The sequence below is a fragment of the Prunus mume genome, linkage group LG7, assembly GCF_029339155.1.
Source record: "Prunus mume cultivar Tortuosa linkage group LG7, ASM2933915v1, whole genome shotgun sequence".
Classification (NCBI taxonomy): domain Eukaryota; kingdom Viridiplantae; phylum Streptophyta; class Magnoliopsida; order Rosales; family Rosaceae; genus Prunus; species Prunus mume.
The window spans coordinates 9,085,957-9,106,746 of NC_142704.1; the positions used below are offsets into that span (position 1 = coordinate 9,085,957).

Sequence of the window (20,790 nt, forward strand, 5' to 3'; positions counted from 1 at the left end):
TTTTGTTTTTTCCGTTCTCTCCTCTTCGGGCTTCTCTTGTTTTGTTTTGTCCCACTTTGGGTTTTATTCAATGACAACGACCAAACACAAACACAGAAAAAAATTTAAAATAAAAAAATAATGGCCTATGCAGGTCTTGAACCTGCGACCTTCGCCTTATTAGCACGACGTCAGCGATCTTGGTGCTCCGGCCACGGCCAACAGTGAGAGCGATCGGAAAAGGATCTGCCAGGGCCGACGATCAAGTCTGGGCTAAAGCCCAGCCACTCACGCCGCCGTTGTGAGCTCATAAAGGTTTGTGGATTTTGAGTTTTCCGACGTTGTTTCCGGCGACTCCGGCTGTTGTTTCTGTCGATCGAGGTATGAAACTTCATCTACTTTTCGTGTTTATGTATGTGGTTAGGATAGATTTTGGAGTTTTGGAAATTAATCAATACACCCTAGTTTGACCGACGGCTTTGGCAATGTTTCGGATTGCTCCGGCCATTTTTTGGCCGTGGTCCAAGACCAAAAATTACTCCCATTGTTAGTATGAATATGTTGATATAGGTATTGCAGGGAGTTTTGGGAATTTTTAGCGATAGGTTACCATTTGACTCTGACGGTATGCTTGGTATGTTTGTTTCAGACTCTATTCAGGGTTGTTGGAATGCTAGTAGCATATGTTTTCTGTAATAATGTTAATATGAGAACTTCAAGCGAGACAATCTAAGAGGAAGCAAATTTAACAGTAGCTGTTGGCTTGTGCAATTGAGGTGCAAAATAAACTTTTTTCTTAAATTATTTTAGGCTTAAGAATATCATAGGGAGACAGAGAGAGCAATAGCTTGTACAGAAAATTGGACCACTTTCTGAGCAATTTTATTATATGCTCAAGATTCTTTGCAGTTGATAACAATTGTTTTCTCTTTCTCACTCTCCAATCTTCTTCTTTTTTTTTTCCTTTTTTTTTTCCCATAATCTATACACTAACTCTTTGAAGCAAAGGAGGCAAGGTTAAAATCTTAGCATTTGTTTTATAAAAGAGAGCATTTGCATGCATGCATCAGAAGAACCCAAAAATGCCCAACAAGAACAAAAAAAAAGCATAAGTAATTTCAGACAGATTATCTGATGTGGTAGAAAATTGGAGTATTGATTGAATGGTTTCTGTTCTGATAATGGAATGCAAAATTCCCTTTTCAAATTTTGTTTGTCTCTTGCTGTGCTCGGTTTTCTAGCCAGCAATATCCATTTGCTTTTGTGTCACATCAAATTTACTAATCTTAATTAGTAACCATATCCATGGAAACTGCAAAGGGGTTTGCTCAGTATAAAGATTGTTGCCATTAGTTAGTAAGGAAGAAGACATTTAATATTTTTTACCAGTGGCAAAAAATGAAAAGAAAATCAAGGCATTGGCTGCTGCAGCTAATATTGTTTGTTTCTGTCATGGTAGTTTTGGCAACAACTTGTTGCCAAACCAGTTCACCTACAACACTAGTTCTTTCAATTTCAGTTGTATTTCAAGGTTGCTGCTTTACGAACATGGGGTCTTTGCTTCGGGTTCCTAGGGTTGTTCCAAAAGGTTGTGTTTTCCGTTATGTTTTTCAAGGTTGCTGGTTTATGAACATGGGGTTTTTGCAGTTGTACATTTTTATCGTACCTATTATGCAAATGAAATATAGTTGTTAGTGACAGACCCGAATTTGATCCCGAGGCGGATCCCGCCTTGGTGCCGACATCACACTGATGCACTTACTAAAACCCAAGACATCCTACCAAAATTTTGAGTCTCTGTAAAAAGCTCAAACCCAACAATAATCAACTGCATAATTTACATCAATATAAATCCCAAAACATGCTTTTAACATACAACCAACTAATATAAAATGGCCTCCGGCCTCAAGTAGCAACTAAACATGGGCGATATTTTTGTTTACAACAAACAGGGAGTAGAAAGAATTTATACAGAGTAGCTCGTAATTGCTCGAATGCCTCCAAAAGCAACTAAAAACAGAAATATGTGAGTGGATGAAATAAAGTTTCACTTTAAATCAACATAGTAACCCCACCATGTAAAAATAATGCTCTAGCATGCAATTTCACAATTCAGAAACCAAAACTCAAACACAAAATCCCAAAGTTCAAAACAACTCCACAACTCAAATCCACCACTCATTTCCCAAATATATGCAACTCTCATCAACCCGTAAATACCCATATATAAATATATATATATACATAGCTAGGACTTTAGTATAATATATACTTCTCTCCATACTAATGTACCGGGGAGACAATCCAACTGGGATTGTTAGCAACACTAACTGCGTGGATGAGTAGTCCAACCGGGACTTCATAGCTCACACGCTGCTGTGTAGCTCACAAATCTCATATCAAGTCCTAATGATACTCAAGCAACAAACATACTCTTCCCATATGTGTCTCACACACCGCACCGCCAACACATTGTGAGACCCTCATGGTCTTCCCACCCCATGTGTGGGAAGCCTAGTAACTAGGGAATGGTACTCACCTACCATACTCATACATCTCACAACCAATCCCTCAAATTCACATCTTTCCACAATCTCACCACAACAACCTCTCATACTCTATACATAGACAATATAGATAGCCATCCCAAAATCCATATCAACATAATCATCATACTCACATATATATATATATCCATACTCAAAATATATAGCCAAGATATATAAGAATATTCAAATCCATCAATCAAATGCTTATTAAATCAACATCACCATTTAAAATATATGCACAAAGCTTTCATCAATAAAACCATGCATATGCTTAAAAACAAAGTCCACCCACAAGTAATCCCAAGCTACCCGGCCCCGTGAAGTGATCAACCGAAGTACCTAATCCAAGATACAATTCCTTGATTAACATCACGTACTTCCAAAACGGAAATTCACGAAAGGAAATACTTAAATCCCCAAGTTCCCGGTGCGCTCACGTCCAAAGGAATATCCTAAGGTCTCGCTTCGCGATTTCTAAACTTCAAATTATTGAATCGAACATCCGGGCTCCGATTCACGATCCGTTCCTATAGGTTTCTAAGAGTACCTAGATCAACATATTTCAATTTGGAAACAATCCAACGGTCAGAACTTATCGAACCGGATAACGCACAATATGCGAAATCCGTTCGATAGTCAAACGATATCCAAATTGAGATCCGCAAAATCCTACGACTCGTGACAACCTAAGGATCTCATCAGGATGAAAAACAACTTCATGAGAGAAATTTCCGGCGACGGAAAATCTCCACACCAACGCTCACCCTTCCAATCCTAGATACTACTCAAGAAGAATGGAGCAACTTTTTCAACTATAATTTCACATTGAAAACCGGCCAAAACCTAGGTTTCAAATTCAAACTTCAAATTCGATCTAAACCTAACCCAAAATCAGCACAGAAATGGAGAAGAAATCTCACCGTTCACCGATTGACGGCGGAATCTAAAAAAATCTGATTTTTACTAAACCCTTTGCACTGTTACAGTTAGCTTCCAGTAAGTTGTATGAACAGTTGTTTTACTGTTTATACCCTGCAATTGAGTTGATTTCTATGACATAGTATTAACAGATTTTCAGTAACAAAGCATGCCCTATATTTTGCTCATATAGGTGTGCACTTAATGTTTATGATATGCATAATGTGATTTTCACTAGGAAAATAGTTATATGACACAGTGTGTACTTTTTTTTTTCCTTCTTGTAGATGGCCTTTGCAATTGCTTCAGGTGAAACTATGGACAATTGGAGGTGGTTTTTGCAAAGGATATCGGATATCTTGCTGGGCTTTTTTCGGTTTTTTTTGAGTTTTTTGTATGAAATGGTATTAACAATGTTTTTCTATGAAATGATATTAATATTGTACTTCTATGACATGATATTAACAATGTATTTCTATGACATAGTATTAACAATACACTTCTATGACATTGGTATTAATAATACACTTTTATGACATGATATTAACAATGTACTTTAGCTTGCTGGGCTTATTTTGGGTTTTTTGAGTTTTTTATATTGGAATTGTTTTAAGTTAATTAATGACTGAGATGTAATTTATAGGAACTTCAACACTCATTTTTTAGATAGTAAATGGTCTTTGGGTGTTTCTAAAGTCTATTCCATATAGGGTTTTTTTTTATTTTTTTTATTTCAGATCCTATTTTTGGTATATTACTAAAGTTCCATTTATTTAACTGTTATGGGGGTTTTTTTATATTTTATATTTTATAATAATTAGTATTTAGTTTCTAAGGATCTAATCCGTACGATTCTCATTAGGGTTGTTCTTCGGCCGGAACGGATCGGAAATAGGAGTTCTGAATTCCAATCCAAAAATTTTCGAAGTCATATTCATTTCCGATGCCGATTCCGAAATTTCAGAGTTGTTAGAATAACACCATTTCGATGCGGAATTTTCAGTGAAGTCAAAACTTTCAGAAATTAAATCTTTTCAGAGTTGTTAGAAGAATTTCGAAGGTCATAGTCAAAAGCAATTTTGACAGGAAGACTTGTAGAAACTTTGGTGCATACTTGTAGTGGTATTCCATCAGTATTGTCATTTAGTTTTCCAATAAATGGTGTCTATCTATATTATTGCCGCGAAGAAGAGGAAATATAGTCACTGTTGACGCTCAAAAATGGTTCGGCACTTTTGAGCCCAACTTCGTGATGAGGTGTGATGGATGACAGGTGAAGGTGAGGACCTTCACTAAGTATGTGAGGATTTGAGCAAGCGATAAACATACAGAAGACAAGATATACGTGGTTCACCCTTAATTAATGGGCTATGTCCACGGAGAAGTATATTCTCATTATTATAATATTGTGTATTTATATTTGTACATGAGGTTAGACCCAAATATAAATGTAAGAAAGGAAAGGTCATGACTAAAGATCAAGCCCAACCCCAGGATCCTTTCCTAAGTGGAGAATGGTCTACTTTTATAGATGAGGAGGAGTCTACACATCTTGTAATATTCCCATGTGAGACTCTTTGCCTTGCTTAGATTTGCTTTTAGTTGCTTGGTCAGATATAGGTATAAACAGTCACAAAGAGAGAGAGAGAGAGAGAGAGAGAGAGAGAGAAGAGAAGGAAAAGAATAAGGAATGAGAATGGTAGGGAATGGAGAGATGAGAAGTGAGAATAAACTGTAACATCTCACATCAACCAACGAAGAGGGGGTGATGTCCTTTATATGTACATGACCGCATCTATCTAGCACGAGGCCTTTTGGGAGTTCACGGCTTCGGAGTTATGAGAACTCCGAAGTTAAGCAAGTTGGGGGCTAGAGCAATCTTAGGATGGGTAACCTACTGGGAAGTTGCTCGTTGAGCTCCTAGAAACAAAACCGTGAGGGCAAAGAGGAGAGGTCCAAAACGGACAATATCGTGCTACGGACCATATCGACCAACGAAGAGGAGGTGATGTCACCTTATATGTACATGCTCGCATCCATCTAGCACTAGGCCTTTTGGGAGCTCACTGCTTCGAGTCATGGGAACTCCGGTTAAGCGAGTTGGGGGCTAGAGCAATCCCAGGATAGGTGACCCATTGGGAAGTTGCTCGTGAGCTCCCAAAAATAAAACCGTGAGGGCAGAGAGGAGGGCCCAAAGCGGACAATATCGTGCTACGGCGGAGCCGATCCCGGGATGTGACATAAACGTCTGAATGGAGGAAGAGGAAAAAGAATGGGGAGGCTAGAGAAAAGAAAGAAAGGAAAACAAATATAAATTAGGGTTTCACCCTAAGATTTTTTAAATATTTTTCAAACTCCTCAAATTAGTGATTAAATATATTTAGTTGACATGTATTACACAAGGACAATTCTAGCTATGGTGGTCCGTTAGCAGAATTGCAAGTGAGAGGCCTTGGGTTCGAAAATACCACTTGTGGATGATTTTTTCATTTTTGGTTTTGTTTGAAGGATATTATAATATTAAACACTATTGTTATAAATTTATTATAAATTTATTGTATATTTCTCCATATATATATAGATATACACACATATAATTTAATCACATATGTCGCAAGTTAAATTAATTTTATCATAATTGATGTTAATATTTTAATATAACTTGCACCCCTCATCATGAAATTGGCATTTAATTTTAACCTTAGTGTGTGACCATGGAATTTAATTTTATCCTTTGAACCATGATCAATTTTATTGGATCAACTATTAATCCAATGTGTGATTATGACATTTACCTTGTGTGTGACCATGGAATTGTTACCCTTTGAACCATTATCAATTTGATTGGATCAACTCTTAATCTAGTGTGTGATCATGACATTTACCTTCAGTGTGTGACCACGGAATTGTAACCTTTTGAACCATTATCAATTTTATTGGATCAACTATTAATCTAGTGTATGATTTAATGTTACCCTTTGAACCATGATCAATTTTATTGGATCAACTATTAATCTAGTGTGTGACCATGACATTTACCCTTATTATGTGACCATGGAATTATTACTCTTTGAACCATGTCATTTAATTTTACACGTTTGACCCAAACAAGACTATATTTTTTGCCAATAGTCTTAAATTAATATACTTCTAATGTTAAAATTAATCTATTGGAAAAAAATTATACATTTTTTTAGAGAAAAACAAATTTTTTTTTTCTTTTTCCAATAGTCTTAAATTAATATACTCCTATGTTTAACATATGAATATATGAGTACTGAAATAAAACACATATAAGACCTATAAACAAAAAACAATATAATTATAATTAAAATTTCAGAATTTTCTAGAAAAAATAGGTAAAATCGGATCGGAATGAGTTTGGAGTAATTCAAAAATTTTTCGGATTAGAATTTCGGAATTTTCAGAATTTACAGATACATTCTTGATTCCGATTTGAATTTTATCGAGAAAATCGGATTTCGGCATTTTCGGATATCGGAGGTATCAAAATCGGATTTTTTTGGAAAATTTCAGACCGGAATCGGATTTTCCAATCCAATTTACACCCCTAGTTCAAATTTATGATATTATAGTCTTTGTAATTGTGGTTTACAAATAGAGGAAAAGCGTATTGACTTGTGGTTTCAAATTCGAATCCTCATATCACCTTGGTAGTATATATGAACCCCCATTCTCTCCTCTTATAGTCGAGACTATAACTTATATATTAAAAAAAAAAATTATTAGTATAGATATTTCTCGTGCTAACGTTGGAAGAAATCCTACATTCAAATTCTCATCAACATTGAGTAAAAGAAAAAGAAAAAGAAAAATTCATATAAACCATTCCCACACCAAAAAAAAGAAAAAAAATTGAACTCTCAGATTGATTTATTGAGAAATTTATCTCTTCAATATCTCCTTTGGATATGTTGAAAATAACAAATTAATATATATATATATAAAAAGTAAAAGACAGAGAATGATGAAACATTCAAAATACTAGAAAATGCCCTGGTTAATTCAAAAATTAAGAATTGAAATTATTAATTAAATGAGGATAATATGGTAAATTCACATTTTTTTCATATTAAAAAAATTAAAATTAAAAACAAAATTAGATAATAAGTTCTACTTTTATGGAATATAACTATCCATGTTATCTTTTCTTAATACTAAAGATAAAAGAAAAAAGAAAAAAGAAAACCAATTGGCACATGTGTGAGTATGTGCCAAGGGGCTAGTATTTATAAAGTATAAATTAATGCAATTAGGAGGGTCCTTTTTTCTTAATTTCTTTTTTAAATGCTATTTTTGACACGTAGGAGCCCAATCGCTAAGAGGTGCTAGCGGGTCCCCTTTTTTTTAAATAAAAAAAATAGTGTCGCCGCTCGGCTATACGCCTTCTTTAATTTTTATGTATAGCCGCATGGCTATATTTTTTTGACACGAGACTAGGCGGTGTCGCCTTTTTTTAAAATTAATTTTTAATATATAGTATAGCCGCTCGGCTATACGGGGTATTTTTTAAAAAAAATAGTACAGCCGGACGGCTATACGAGGTTTTTTAATTTTTTGGGCTAGTCTCCTTTTATTTTTTAATTTTTGAATATATAGTATAGCCGCTCGGCTATACAGGTTTTTATTTTTTTTCCAATAAATAGTACCGCCGTTCCCGGCTAGACTCTCTTTTTAATGGTTTTTAAAAACTAGTATAGCCGACCGGCTATAAGGTTTTTAACACTTCGGCCACTAAGCGCTAGGGCGTGTCCTCTTTTTTTTGTACATTTTAAAAATGTTATAGCCGCGCGGCTATACCTGGCTATTTGATCGAATCTCTCTATCGGTACTCGCCAGCTTTAGCCGCCATTAGAGAGCAGAGCAGAGCACGAAGAAATTTGTTTTTGTATAAGAATTCTATTAGCAAAAGCGAGAGATCCAAGAAATACCCACGTGGTAAATATCCTAAAAAGTACCCTTTTCTTGAAGGAGTTTACTGCACGTTTGTTTACTGAACGTTTCTGTTAGAATAATGTCCTAGTATTTAGGGACATCTACTTGTATTTGAATTCCAAGTTTCTGTTACCAGTTAGCTTTATTTCCGCTAAGTGGGTTCTTGTTCTTAGTTTCTTTTTAGGTCAAAGTTCCCAACATTTCTTTCATAAATATTCTCTGTTCTTTTTCATTTGGCTGCTTCTGCTTCTGCTTTTGTTTTCATTATTTATTTTCTACTTGCTTTGCTTGTCTAGTGTGTGAATCTGTGATAGTTGCTCTTCAGTGTTCAAACTTCAATGTACTTGATTGTTACCACATATAGCTACTGTTGAACTTGAACACCCTGCTTTGCTCTTTTATTTAATTATTTATTGTTTACTAACTATTTGGCTGATTATGATGTAATGTGGAATACGATCTTTATTGTACACTCTCTAAGTGCCTTGATTTGAGCTCTTTAGATTGTGAAGAAAATGAGAAGAAGCAAAATGCTAGAATTCACACTTCTTTCTCTCAAGTAATTTGGTCTTGTTCTTTCATTTCATTCATTCATTATTATGTATACCAACAATTGAAGATTTATTTTGTAACATATGATTGAATTTCTTGGGCAAGTCTTCAAAATTGAAATGGGTGGTCAAGATTCAAGAAAGCATTGCTCTGACAGTCTGTTGGTTCTGTACAAAACTCTTATCTCAATAAACATAATTGCAAACTGCTCCAAGATTTCTGGTTCATAATTTAGAATGCCAAGATGGCTAACATTTTAAAAAAATCCTCCCAAGGAACTTATTCTCCATAAACTTCTGTCTCTGTGGATAAAAATAGCAGTGCAAGGGTTTTGATTTTTGTGTTAAATCTGAGCATTGTTGGTCCTATGCATTGGATTCAATGCTGGTTGCTTTACCTTGCTGGATGGAGTATTCATATTGAGCTCTTAACACAGAACTTGGTAAAATCTCCTTAAAAGAGGTAGCAGTTCCCACTTATTAAAGCTGAACTTGGATGTTCATTGCTGAAAGCCCAACTTGACAATGACACTGTGCTCAGCCAGCATGGATTTTTTTTTTCTTTCTTTTTGCTCATTTAGCAATCTCATTGTACTTTTCATAGGCTCATTAAAGTCTATTTCTTAACTACTGTCATCAAACAACAACAACCAAGCCTGCAGTATTAAAAGCACCACTCACCTGTTGTTCAGTTTTAAAGCCACGAGTTTGCCTTGTATGTACTTCCACCAAGAATCTGCAGCCACGTGAAACCACATACGTTCTATTATGCCTTACAATGATTTGTACTGGATGTCAAAGATCTATTTGTAGTATTCTTTAATATATATCTGAGGCAAATGGATCTATCTCTATGAAGAAACTTGCCTATAATGTCTAATTGTATCTTCTTATTCTGTAGGACAAACCTTGTGATGTATGCGGTGGAACAGGCTTTGTGGAGTTGATTGCTACTTGCTTTCAATGTAAAATAGCTTGGGAACACGTGTATGAATTAAAAGTACTCTCTCTCTCACTCTATCTCTAAGCATTATCGATCTGTCTATCTGTATATTTGTTTTGTCTGTGTTTGTGTGCCTGTATGTGCGCTGACACATGCACGTATCTCCCTGTGTTTTAGTGGCCATGCACATTGATGTATATATGTTCTTATTTTCATTATTTTTATATTTTGGTTCCTATTACTGCTTGTCTAGCTCATATCTTTCTGTTAAAGTTGGACTAAGGAAACTGCAGTTCTGATTTTAAGGTTGTCTTCTGTTTGATAACTTTGTTGATATACGTCTAGAACTTTCTAGAACCATGAGTGCACTCGTTGGAGGAAGAGGGGATTGCTTGTTGTTATTCCCTTTGTTTTCCTATTTAAACGTAAACAGTTAAAAGAACATATTTGGAAAGACTTAGTTCAGATACTTGTTTGCTTAATAAACCTGGTCATTGCTTAATCACATAACCAAATGAGCTTCAGTTGTCACCAACTTCCTAATGGCTGTATAACTTATACCGCTTGATTTGTATCTATATCTCGAAGGGATTGCAGAATATCCATCCTCTTGCTTTTGTTAATATTGAATAATCAGTTGCAGTGTGTTTTTGATTTGTGTATTTTGTATAGCCAATTTGGACACTTATTCCAAACATGTTACTGTTTCTCTTTCCAGCTATTGCATACAGGTCCTCCTTAAATATGTTCCTGAAATTTGGTTTTGTGAGACATGTCGTTCTGGAGATCAGTCACTCAAAAATCTGTTAGAAAAATATTCTTTCAGAAGTCTTTAGGAAGGATCAAACACCTTTGAGATAATCCACTCTGACATGTTGCGATCTGTGGGTTCCAGAAGGCTTGTTGAAGAGTCAGGCAGTTCAGGTCATCTTCGAAAGCGAACTTTCTTGGGAACTGCCAAAGTAAAGTTTATTCCTATTGAAAAAGCTCTTAAAATGTCATCTGGAGCTCAAAAGGTGGAATTGCCCTCACCAAGTAAATTGCAAGCTCTATCTGAATAGATACCAAGGAAACAATGTCTAGAAGGGCTTCCACTGAGTTAAAATCTACCCCTTAAAAAAAATTGTTCATAGAAGGTGAAGGAAACTTACAAAAATTTACCTGCTGGACAAGCTCTCTGGACATGGTAGTGAAAAAAATCAATTCAATCACTCCTGCACAAGAGCCTAAATCTTGTACTGAATTAAAATGTAAGATAACTCTAACATCTATTGCATGGAAAACTTTTCTAAAAAAATGGCGTGTGTGTGTGTGTGTGTGTGTACCTCATATTTCATGTAGTTGCGTAATAATTTATACTTATTCCACTGATAAATGCCTTATGAATATGACTGACCTTGCAATTTCAGTTTCAGATAAAGCAACCCCTATCGATATAAGATTCAAAATCTTTGCAGATAGAGTAACTGGATCTTCATGCATGGACGATAACCACAAATTGGTGCTTTAGTTATGTGATTTTCACTGCATATCATCTGAGCACAGAACTCTATCATTCAAGCACCACTTTCTATCTAGATTTGAACATATTTCATGTAGTTGTGTAATAATTTATTTATTGATAAATGCCATGATGGACCCACAAACACTGCATATCATCTGAGCTGTCAATACTGTCAATATATGATAGATTATTAGCATTGGCTTAGAGACTTTTATTACTTTACTTTAATTCAACCTCTCTCTTCCCTTTACTGAAGCTCTATCATTGTCGGCGAAACGAGAATTTGTTCATGAACTAGTCCTATAACTTGTATTATAGCTGATTTGTATTTGTTGTTTGATGATTGTGATTAGTGGAAGCCTTGAGATCCTTGATATGGTTTATTGTGGTCAATTTTGTGATGGGTTCCAGGCTCATCTTCTGGGGAAAGTCCCATCCTGAAACTGTAGAGTATTCAAGGCTCATGCCTAATGTGCTCCAGTGTACGTTGCTCCCTTGTAGCAGTGTATTGGCAGAAATCTTTGAGAATGACAGACCCACTGTAAATGATATGGCACTGTTCTTTTCCCCTGGAGATTTTGAGAGGTCTGTTCCTGAACCAAATCTCTAGTGCTTAATATGCAATTGCTAAATAGATGATCGTATGCTATTTGAGGAAGCCTTCAATTATTTTACGTAGGTCTAAACAACAGTATTTTAGCCTCTTGGGACTTCTAGAGATGCGATATATGGCACTGAGGAGTCATATAAATGGTGTCAATCTATTGATTTCGTCTTCTAAGAGGCTAAATCTAGATTCTTGTGTTAAGTGATAAACCTAATCCAGACTTGACGTGATCTGCTTGCTATGTCTCATCTGAGTTTGATATCATCTGTTATCATTATCTTGTATACATAAATAGCTTATTGTTATTCTTGTAAACTTGTAACTCTCTGTACATGAGTTTAATATATAAATGAGAACTGCTCACCCAGTTTGTGTGGGTTGAGTTTCTTCCATCATCTTCTCTTTTTCAGTAAATGTTATTAAATTTGAGTATAAATCTGAGCTTCTTGGGACTTCATAACATGCACTCAGCCCGTGCGAAATAATTGAAGGCTTTCTTGGGTTTTTGCAATGTAATCTAATCTATTCATTTGTGTCCATGTTTTTGTAGGACTGGAAGTAATGGAACCCTTCCTGTGGGGAGTATATTGCCCTGCAAAAGGCCATCTGGCAGTTCCCTCTCTTCTTTTCTCCGACTCTCAAGAACATGATGCAGCAAAGATTAGCGGCTTTTCTCACAAGTAAAAATGAAATGGACATTGCATTCCTCCTACTGGGGATGCTGCTCATAGGCATAGCATGAGTTAACAAAACCCAGTGATAACTTCGTTGTGTGTTTAAGTAAAAAGTTGCAAGGTTCTCTCTAAATCCTCTGTAAGCGTTGCGTTGGAACACTTGCTTTATCTAAATCTTGCTAGTTTTGAGTCTGAGTTGTCAAACAATGGAACTAGAAATGTTTCTACACTGCAAATTTCCCATTCATTAGTAGTAAGTATGACGTACTGAAAAACAGGTAAACTAGAGAAATGGGTTGCGTAATATTGGCTCATATATGCTATAAGATGCGTAGTTAGGAGTGATAATCTGAGTCGTGGTGTGTGGGTTAGTGAACACTTTCAAACAACGGATGCATCTATATGACAATAACACCGATATGCATCTATAGTCATAAATTGTTCCTGCACCGAACCAAGAGTAACCATGATCACTGGAAATTAAAGAGGCTACAATGTAATTAGTAGTGGTGAATGATATTATATTCCTTTTCAAAATACATGAATTTACAAGCAAAAGTCAACCAATTCATAATGCTTGCACAACAGCAAATTACAAATTGTTATTTTCATACATGATATTGGCTCTGAATTCAGGTCCACAAATACTTGTCACATTGATGACATTATTACAATGGACCACGAGAACAACATATAGTGATTTTTTAGTGCTTGAAAATTGAAACATGTTATGTTGGCACCAAACGACCTGGTACTACAATTTTGTTGTTTTTTTTGCCAGTTAACGTTTAGTTTAATTCCCGCCTAAAAAAAACACACATTAATTTAACTCTTCTATCCAACCTTTGGTTGGTAAACCAAACAAATATGATTTTATCAACCGGAGTCCACACAGCTCGCATGCACGAAGCTTTGTATTAAGGCTCGTGAATAGCGGGTACAATGTACAACACTTAATAGCCAATAGGCAAATGCCACGACACCCCATCCGTACAGTCGTATTAGTTTCTTCAAAATCTGGTCAAGATACATTCTTTTTAAGAAAACAGTGCTTTGATAATTGCTCTCTCTCTCTCTCTCTCTCTCTCAGAGTGAGTGAGTTCATGAGCGGCTGCAATTCTCTCTCTCAGCATGAGCTGCTAGAAGATTGCCTCAACACTTCTTTCAAGACAGGGGAGAGAGGGGACCAAAAAGAGACCAAAAAAAAAAAAATTCAATCCCAAGCAAGCACAATATGGAGCAACCAGAGGAGACCCACATGGTAAATGTATTGATTAACCCTAAAACTCCTCCTTTTTTGTCTCCTTACTTGTCCATTTGCTGCTGCCGACCCACCCTCTCTGTCCTCCATCTATTATTGTCGGCTCTGTAAATATAATGTTTGATTCATCAGTTTTTCGCATTTCGATGTTATTTAAGTACACTGCAGTTGGAAAGTCTGGTTTTTTACTGTTTATATGGGCCATTGTAGTCGTTTTTTAATTTTTTTTTCAATGCTCTCTTCTAAGTAAATGATGTCTATGTTCTTAGGTATTAAATCACACGTGGGATGGTTGAGAGCATCTCATCCATACTTGATTGAATAACTGAGAAACATGGCCTTGTTTAAATGCCTCAAGGACTGTAGGAGAGAAGTTTTGTGTATTTAAATACAACATATTATACAACTTGATTGCCATCCCAGTTTGTATCCATTAGCATGCCTTTAGCTTTTTTGCAAGTCTGGCTCTTAGTGAGATTATCTAAGGACTGACTAGATGAATAATAAACTACTACAGAAGTTGTGAAAAATGTGGATATGCATGCAGAGTACTATAGAAGAACCATTCAGTCATAGTCATCATAGTTCCACCATGGCTGCCATAATATTTTTCATCAAACTTCACCTCTTTTTCATGCACTGTGTTGTTCACCAAAGATGACATCTCCATGTCCTATATGTACTTCTACTAATTGATAAATAATGCTGGACCGACACTGAGAAACTTTTGCTTAAGTTAAGCTTCAGTTAGCTGAGTTATTTTAATCTTTTCAATGTGATCTGCTCTACTTTTCAGGTCGGACAATGTGATGTGTGTGGTGGTATTACTGATAAAAATCTCATTGCAACTTGCATTAAATGCAATATAAGTACTGAACACGGGTATGACTCTCTCTCTCTCCCTCTCTCTCTCTGCATTTGATTACTTTGTTTGCCTGTTTCAATTAAGAACTGAATAGTATTTCTTCTGCATAATATCAGTGAATCAAAATAAAAAATACAATGAAGGTGAACAATCAGCTCTAATTACAAACGTAATTCAGCAGCTAGCCTTCCAATATGCGCGGATAAAATGATAAAGAAAAATATTATTTCACAAAATTCAGTAGAAAAACCAAATCCCACGAAGTTGGTAAAAAATGAACTTATCCCACAAAAGATTTTAAATTCCTCTCATCACCATTGTATGCCCTTCCATGCATGGTATTTTGAACCACAAGTTAGTTGGTTTGATCTCTAGTTTCTTCCCCTGTTCAGTTGCTGAATTATTTTCGTCAGTTCAGTTAGACATTTTCAAAAAATATAGCTGCTCTGGAGGGGTGAGTTCAGTTATCGTAATTTATTGTGATATCTCCGTTTCAGTTATTGCATGCGGATTCTTCCAATGGAATTTCCAGATGATTGGGTATGTGAATCATGTGAAGTGATTTCTCCAAAACCTGATAAGGAAGAAGACATAATGGCATCCTCTGCTGATTTAGTTCACCATGATGCCATGCATCCAGCCGGTCCCAGCAGAGTTCTTGATGATTCAGGGTGGCAAGCTCATTCCAGAAGGCAAAAACCTGTTGAGACTGGAAAAGTTAAATTTATTCCAAATGAAGAAGTCATCAGGCTATCATCAGGAGTTAGATCTCAGCGAAGTACTTTCGGCTCCAAACCTCGTCAGTTAAATTTCATGGCACCTATCCCAATAAGGACTCCTTTTGGGTCTAGAATTGTGACTCCAAAGTTTCCTATGTCTGCGATCAAAGCAAATCCTAGCATTATGTCTTCAAGAACTGTGAACCCTCCTAGATGTGGCGGGAGTGTCAAAATGCAAAGCATAGCAAAGATTATTCAGCAAACATCTCCAATTTTGCAGGATTCAGAAGGTGACAAATATTTTAATCTAATCTCTTAAGAATTTGTGTCTAATAATGGCTAATATTCCATTAGAGAAACAGAGATAGAGGTGTGCATATCACTGTGCTGGTTGTAACATTTGGCTAATATGTGCCTACAGGAACTATGAATATGTCTGTTTTCTAACTGTCCAGCATTCAGTCCCATATAGCATGGCTAGTCAAACAGATGTTCTATAAACTTAGCTTTCAATTCTAGCAAAGTGAGATGATAACGCTATATATGTGCTTAACAAAACCCTCCATTTTACCTATCGTGCTTTGATTCTATGAGCCACATCATCTCCATTCTCCCCTTGTATATATGGATGATTGAGTACATGCTAGATAGTGAAACTTTTTGCTTTTTGATATACTATTACTGGTGCAATTGTTTGCTCTTACTGGTGCAATTGTTTGCTCTTATTGGTGCAATTGTTTGCTCTTATTGGTGCAATTGCAATTGGTGTATGGTAACGATTTTATGTGGATTGTTTGGGATGCCTTAGACAAAGATTTTTACTATCAGACTAGATTTTTAGCCTTTATTAGACGTCTTAGACAAAGTATTATAGAGATATTTTTCTTAGTTTAATTCATTATTCATCTTGATCAGAGGGGGAGCTATGAGTTGAAGTAATATGTTCTTTTGTTGGACAATTGTAAGTACGATTCTCTTTCTTGTAATTTTCTTTCTTTGTTTTAATGAAAGTTTGTAACTTAAATTTGTGTTTCTTATAAAAAGAAAAATTATAAATTGCTCTTAATGTAGAGTTCATGCAATAGAATTTGGTTAGTAAAAGTGTTGAGAGACTTCTTGTATCTACTAGCTTATTTTGTTCAAAATATTTGGATGTGTTATTAAAAGTGTGAAGATAGCATTTTATTCCTATGATAAATGGATGCTATATGTGCAATGCTTATGATCTCTTATCTCTGTTATAGGAGAAACAAAGACTTCCGTAGCTTCTGGAAATGAGCATATTGGGGAGAAGCAATTAACGGATGTCTTAGTTGGTGAAACTTCTTATAAGAAGATGGAGTCCAAAACAGGAAAGGAGCCACTCACAGTTTCAACAATGAGGCACTCATCACCTATTTCCAGTCCAGGCAAGGGTTATGACTTACAAATTATTATTATTTATTTTGGAACTGCAGAATTGGTTATTCTTTAAGTCTTCTTTTAAGTTTGATAAAATTGGTAATATATTTAGGTGTTATTTTTGGGTGTCCAATTCTTTCCTAACAAGTTAAGAGTATATCTTTGCAACATTGAAATTGTAGCACAGTTGTGACTGTGGTGGGTAATTTTGTTGCTTGGCATTTATTGAACCTACCTTCCTCCCTTTGTAAATTATGTGGTAACACTTGTGTTGTTGAACATAATCATGCAGATAGTGAAGAAAGAGATCTCGTGAATATTTTTGATAGTCTCAATCTAAAGCCTTCGAATCTTCCTGCTCGAGATGCTCCTTGGAAGTGGGTAACTTCTCCTTTTAAGATGTTACATATGTGTATTCTATCATGATTTCGCCAACTCATGTTTTGATTTGAATTAGAGTTAATATATTGTTTGGTATAAAAAGTTGATGAGAAAAATGTTCCTTAAGAATATGTGTGAGATTTTTTTTTTCCAACTTAAATCTTCTAGGTGGGTTCGCGTTGCATCCTATGTTGATGTTCTGAATGCACTGTTTTGTCATGGCTGCTGTTTTACATATTTACATATATCAAGTTATTTAAGCGCTCTCAAAAGCTTCATTGATGTTTCTTTCTTTAGGGGAGGCTTCATCCTTGATGCAGCCACACCTGGAGAATTCATTGGTGGGTTCCAAGCACGACCTCCATGTCAGGTCCATCCTAAAGCCTATGCATTTTCACAAAAAATGCCTCTCATCCTCAATGCTAAGTGGCTTCCTCGATCCAGTATTTGGACTGATATCTTCCAAGACGATGACCCTGTCCTTGAAGATGTTGCCCTTTACTTTTTCCCTGATGAAAACATTGAGAGGTATTTTTTGTCTTCTGGTTGCATGGTTTTGATATTTGAGTTTTGTTGGTGATGCAACTATCATAACATTTTGTCCCTACTGATTTGTAGATCAAGAGAGAACCATGCTCGGCTGATTAACCGCATGGAGAACCAAGATTCAATGATGCGAATTTGCTTTGATGGCAAGGGGGTGGAGTTGCTGATATTTACATCAGGAAGTCTACAGTTAGACTCACGGGGTTAGTTTTTTCTTATAAATTTCCTCCTCTCTTGCCAATGACTTCAGCTTTCTTTTGTGTGTGTAGTCCATTTGGATTACCTTTTTCGGATTTTTTATTTAGATTGTTTCTGTATTAGATGCATTGCTTATCTACCATTAACATTCTGGTTCATGTCAACAGTGGCAGACTTCTTATGGGGAATCTTTCGTTGTATAAAAAAGGATGTTGCTCATAATAAGGTACATGAAGGACTCCCGTCAACGGTCGATAAAGAAAACGTGGATGACAATAAGACTCTGGATATGGAAGTTGACATGGTAGGTGGAAAGATGGCGGGAAGAGTTGATATAGTGGTTCCGAGGGATTCAAAGGTTATCTGGAACACTAAATCATCATCAGGTACTACTTATAAACCTTGATATTCAATCCTTAAACAAGAACTTTCTTTTGATCTATCAATGGAACATACTGATGCTGCTTATCCTCAACCTTTGTCAGAAATGAAGACCACATGTGGCTTGCAAAAGAACTTGGGAAAAGACGAGGATAAAATACCCGCTGAAACAGAGGAGGAGGAGGAATCGGCAGGCCCACCAGGTTTTTCATGAGGGCAGCCCTCAAAGTGCTACTGGTTCAACTGAGGGAATGACGGACATCTTCAACTGTTAATTAACCATGGAGATTGAAACTGCAGCTCAAGAGTCATCACCAACTTTTAACCAGACATAACCACAGTAGACTAGATAGCTAGCTTTCAACAAAAAAATATATAAACCCATTAAAGAAAAAACAGAGTCCTCTGTTTGTAGTGCCTCTTACTTGTATTGGATCTTTTTGGTTTGGTTGTGTCTATTATTACAGAGCCTCCTTCCATTGACCTAAACATGGCATTGGCATGTGCATGCTCGCTCTTCCATGTTTTTGCAATTTCTTGTGCACAACAACAGTCAGGGACCCAAATTTGATGTGAGATTTATTTTCCTTGTCCATCTTACACATAATTTGAAGAACATTCAATCTTGGCATCTCGGTTTGATGATAGATGTATTTAACAAGGTTGATGCACTAACTTTAGTTATTTGTGAATTCTCTACGTGAGATCCTAATATGCTTGAACATATTTGATGGAAGTTTTTCTCGTTGGAGCTTTTAGCTTGTAACTTGCTTGGTTGACTCGTCTCACATAAGATCAAAGTTCTTAGTTATGATGGCAGTATGGAGTGCTGCCTTTTTCAGGCATGAGTTTGGAAGCCTTTTATCCAGCTATTGATGATGGTTTCTATACTATGATTGGAGAAGGAGATGCAGACTATTTGGTTTATTTCACCTTAATTCCAGATGTCGATCCATTGTGTTTAGATATGCATTATCTAATCTAACCCTGTTTCTATGTGTTTGTTATTTTGATTTCGATTGTTTCTTTCACTTATGATTATGTGTTTGCTATTTTGATATCGTTTCTTTGAACTTAAATTCGAGATCCCGATCTAGTGTGTTTAGTTTTAGTTTTGCATTTCTCACGGCAACAAATGGTAAAACTCTAATTGAAAGAATAAAAAATTTAGAAAAGAAATGAGTTGCAGACAATAACAACGTCGATCTCTTCTCTCGCTCTCTCTTTAACTAACTTTCTCTCAGTGACTCGCTTCCTCTCTTCCTTGAAGGCCCCAAGCCCAACACACGCTTTCTTCATTTTATTATTATTTTTCCTCTTTTATTTTTCACTTTAATTTATTTTCTTATTCTTTTTAACTTTATAAATAAATCAAAAAGAATAAATTAAGTTTGACAAATTCCTAATTATTGTGATCCTACTCCACATGTAGACAATCCACAAATAAAAGAAGAAACAAAAACTATATAGATAAATTAAGTTTGAAAGATTGAGTTTGAGCTCAGCGAGACATGTTAAAAATAGGTGGACTCCTTAAGCTCACGGGTTGTTTCGGCATTCATTCGTGGATACTCATTAAGAGTAGGGGTAGAATTCATCCATTATCCATGCGTGAATATCCGTTATACACTCATTCACATACTTGTTATTCCATCCGTGAATACCCGTTTGGAATTTTGGTGAATGATAATTCTTGATCTTGCTTAAAATGTTTTATTCAAAGATTTATACTTTTATTTATTGTATAATATGAGGTATTTTCATTTAACAATTTGTTAAGAAGCGGGTCATGTAGGTTAAAGCTACCTACTATTCTTAACGTGTAAAATATGTTGAGCTCTTATATGATACTTTTTATCTGTTAACTTAATGGGTTGTGTTCGTGTCAACCAATTAAGAAAGCTAATTGACACACACAAGATGTGGGCTTTTCGAGGCATTTCAAACTATTGGGATCAAAACATATGACCCGTTTGCCAGGTGTGATAAAAACATAACCAGCAATTCAAAGTTTCAAACGATTGGGATCTCACCCCACACATTCTGCATGGGAATGGGGGCTTTTCGAGGCATTTCTCTTGAACTTGTTCATCCTGTTTCGGTGCCTGAAACATGTTTAATCCATTCTATAAATTATCAGTCAGTCGAAGATTACAAGATTGGATCCACAATCCGAGTGGATTATCAATCCGATCATTAACATACTAGTTCATGTCAATATTCAGTGCCAAAGCTTCTTATGCGGATTCTTTCGTTGTATAAATAAGGATCATATTCATAACAAAGTACACGAAAGGGTATTGATCAAGCAAACATGACAACGAGACTCTGGATATGGAAGTTGACATGGTATGGTA

At 35.8% G+C, this 20,790-nt stretch overlaps 2 protein-coding genes and 1 long non-coding RNA gene across 5 annotated transcripts; all 3 read left to right on the forward strand.

Annotated features, from left to right (window-relative positions):
- The first annotated feature begins 91 nt into the window (after positions 1 to 91).
- Positions 92 to 3,927, forward strand: LOC148915431 (uncharacterized). Of its 2 annotated transcripts, none has more exons than XR_016122047.1 (2): positions 92 to 360; positions 3,734 to 3,927. It is a non-coding gene; the product is annotated as an uncharacterized LOC148915431 (long non-coding RNA). The 2 variants fall into 2 exon arrangements; XR_016122048.1 differs by lacking the exon at positions 3,734 to 3,927 and adding an exon at positions 629 to 915.
- A 4,337-nt stretch (positions 3,928 to 8,264) lies between these two features.
- On the forward strand, positions 8,265 to 12,888 carry LOC103338586 (uncharacterized). Of its 2 annotated transcripts, none has more exons than XM_089041114.1 (5): positions 8,265 to 8,405; positions 9,855 to 9,953; positions 10,615 to 11,146; positions 11,754 to 11,985; positions 12,558 to 12,888. In XM_089041114.1, the coding sequence occupies exons 3-5, from the start codon at positions 11,080 to 11,082 to the stop codon at positions 12,655 to 12,657; spliced, it is 399 nt and encodes a 132-aa protein (XP_088897240.1). In that variant the 5' UTR covers positions 8,265 to 8,405; positions 9,855 to 9,953; positions 10,615 to 11,079; the 3' UTR covers positions 12,658 to 12,888. The 2 variants fall into 2 exon arrangements, with proteins under 2 accessions (XP_088897240.1, XP_088897241.1); XM_089041115.1 differs by lacking the exon at positions 8,265 to 8,405 and adding an exon at positions 8,420 to 8,961.
- Positions 12,889 to 13,821: 933 nt separating this feature from the next.
- On the forward strand, positions 13,822 to 19,064 carry LOC103338603 (PHD finger-containing protein 6). Its single transcript, XM_008241823.3, is given in 10 exon segments — positions 13,822 to 13,942; positions 14,739 to 14,824; positions 15,305 to 15,816; positions 16,771 to 16,935; positions 17,220 to 17,304; positions 17,606 to 17,836; positions 17,927 to 18,057; positions 18,220 to 18,438; positions 18,538 to 18,644; positions 18,646 to 19,064. Coding segments are annotated over 10 exon segments (1,626 nt in total). The 5' UTR covers positions 13,822 to 13,915; the 3' UTR covers positions 18,709 to 19,064.
- Positions 19,065 to 20,790: the final 1,726 nt, after the last annotated feature.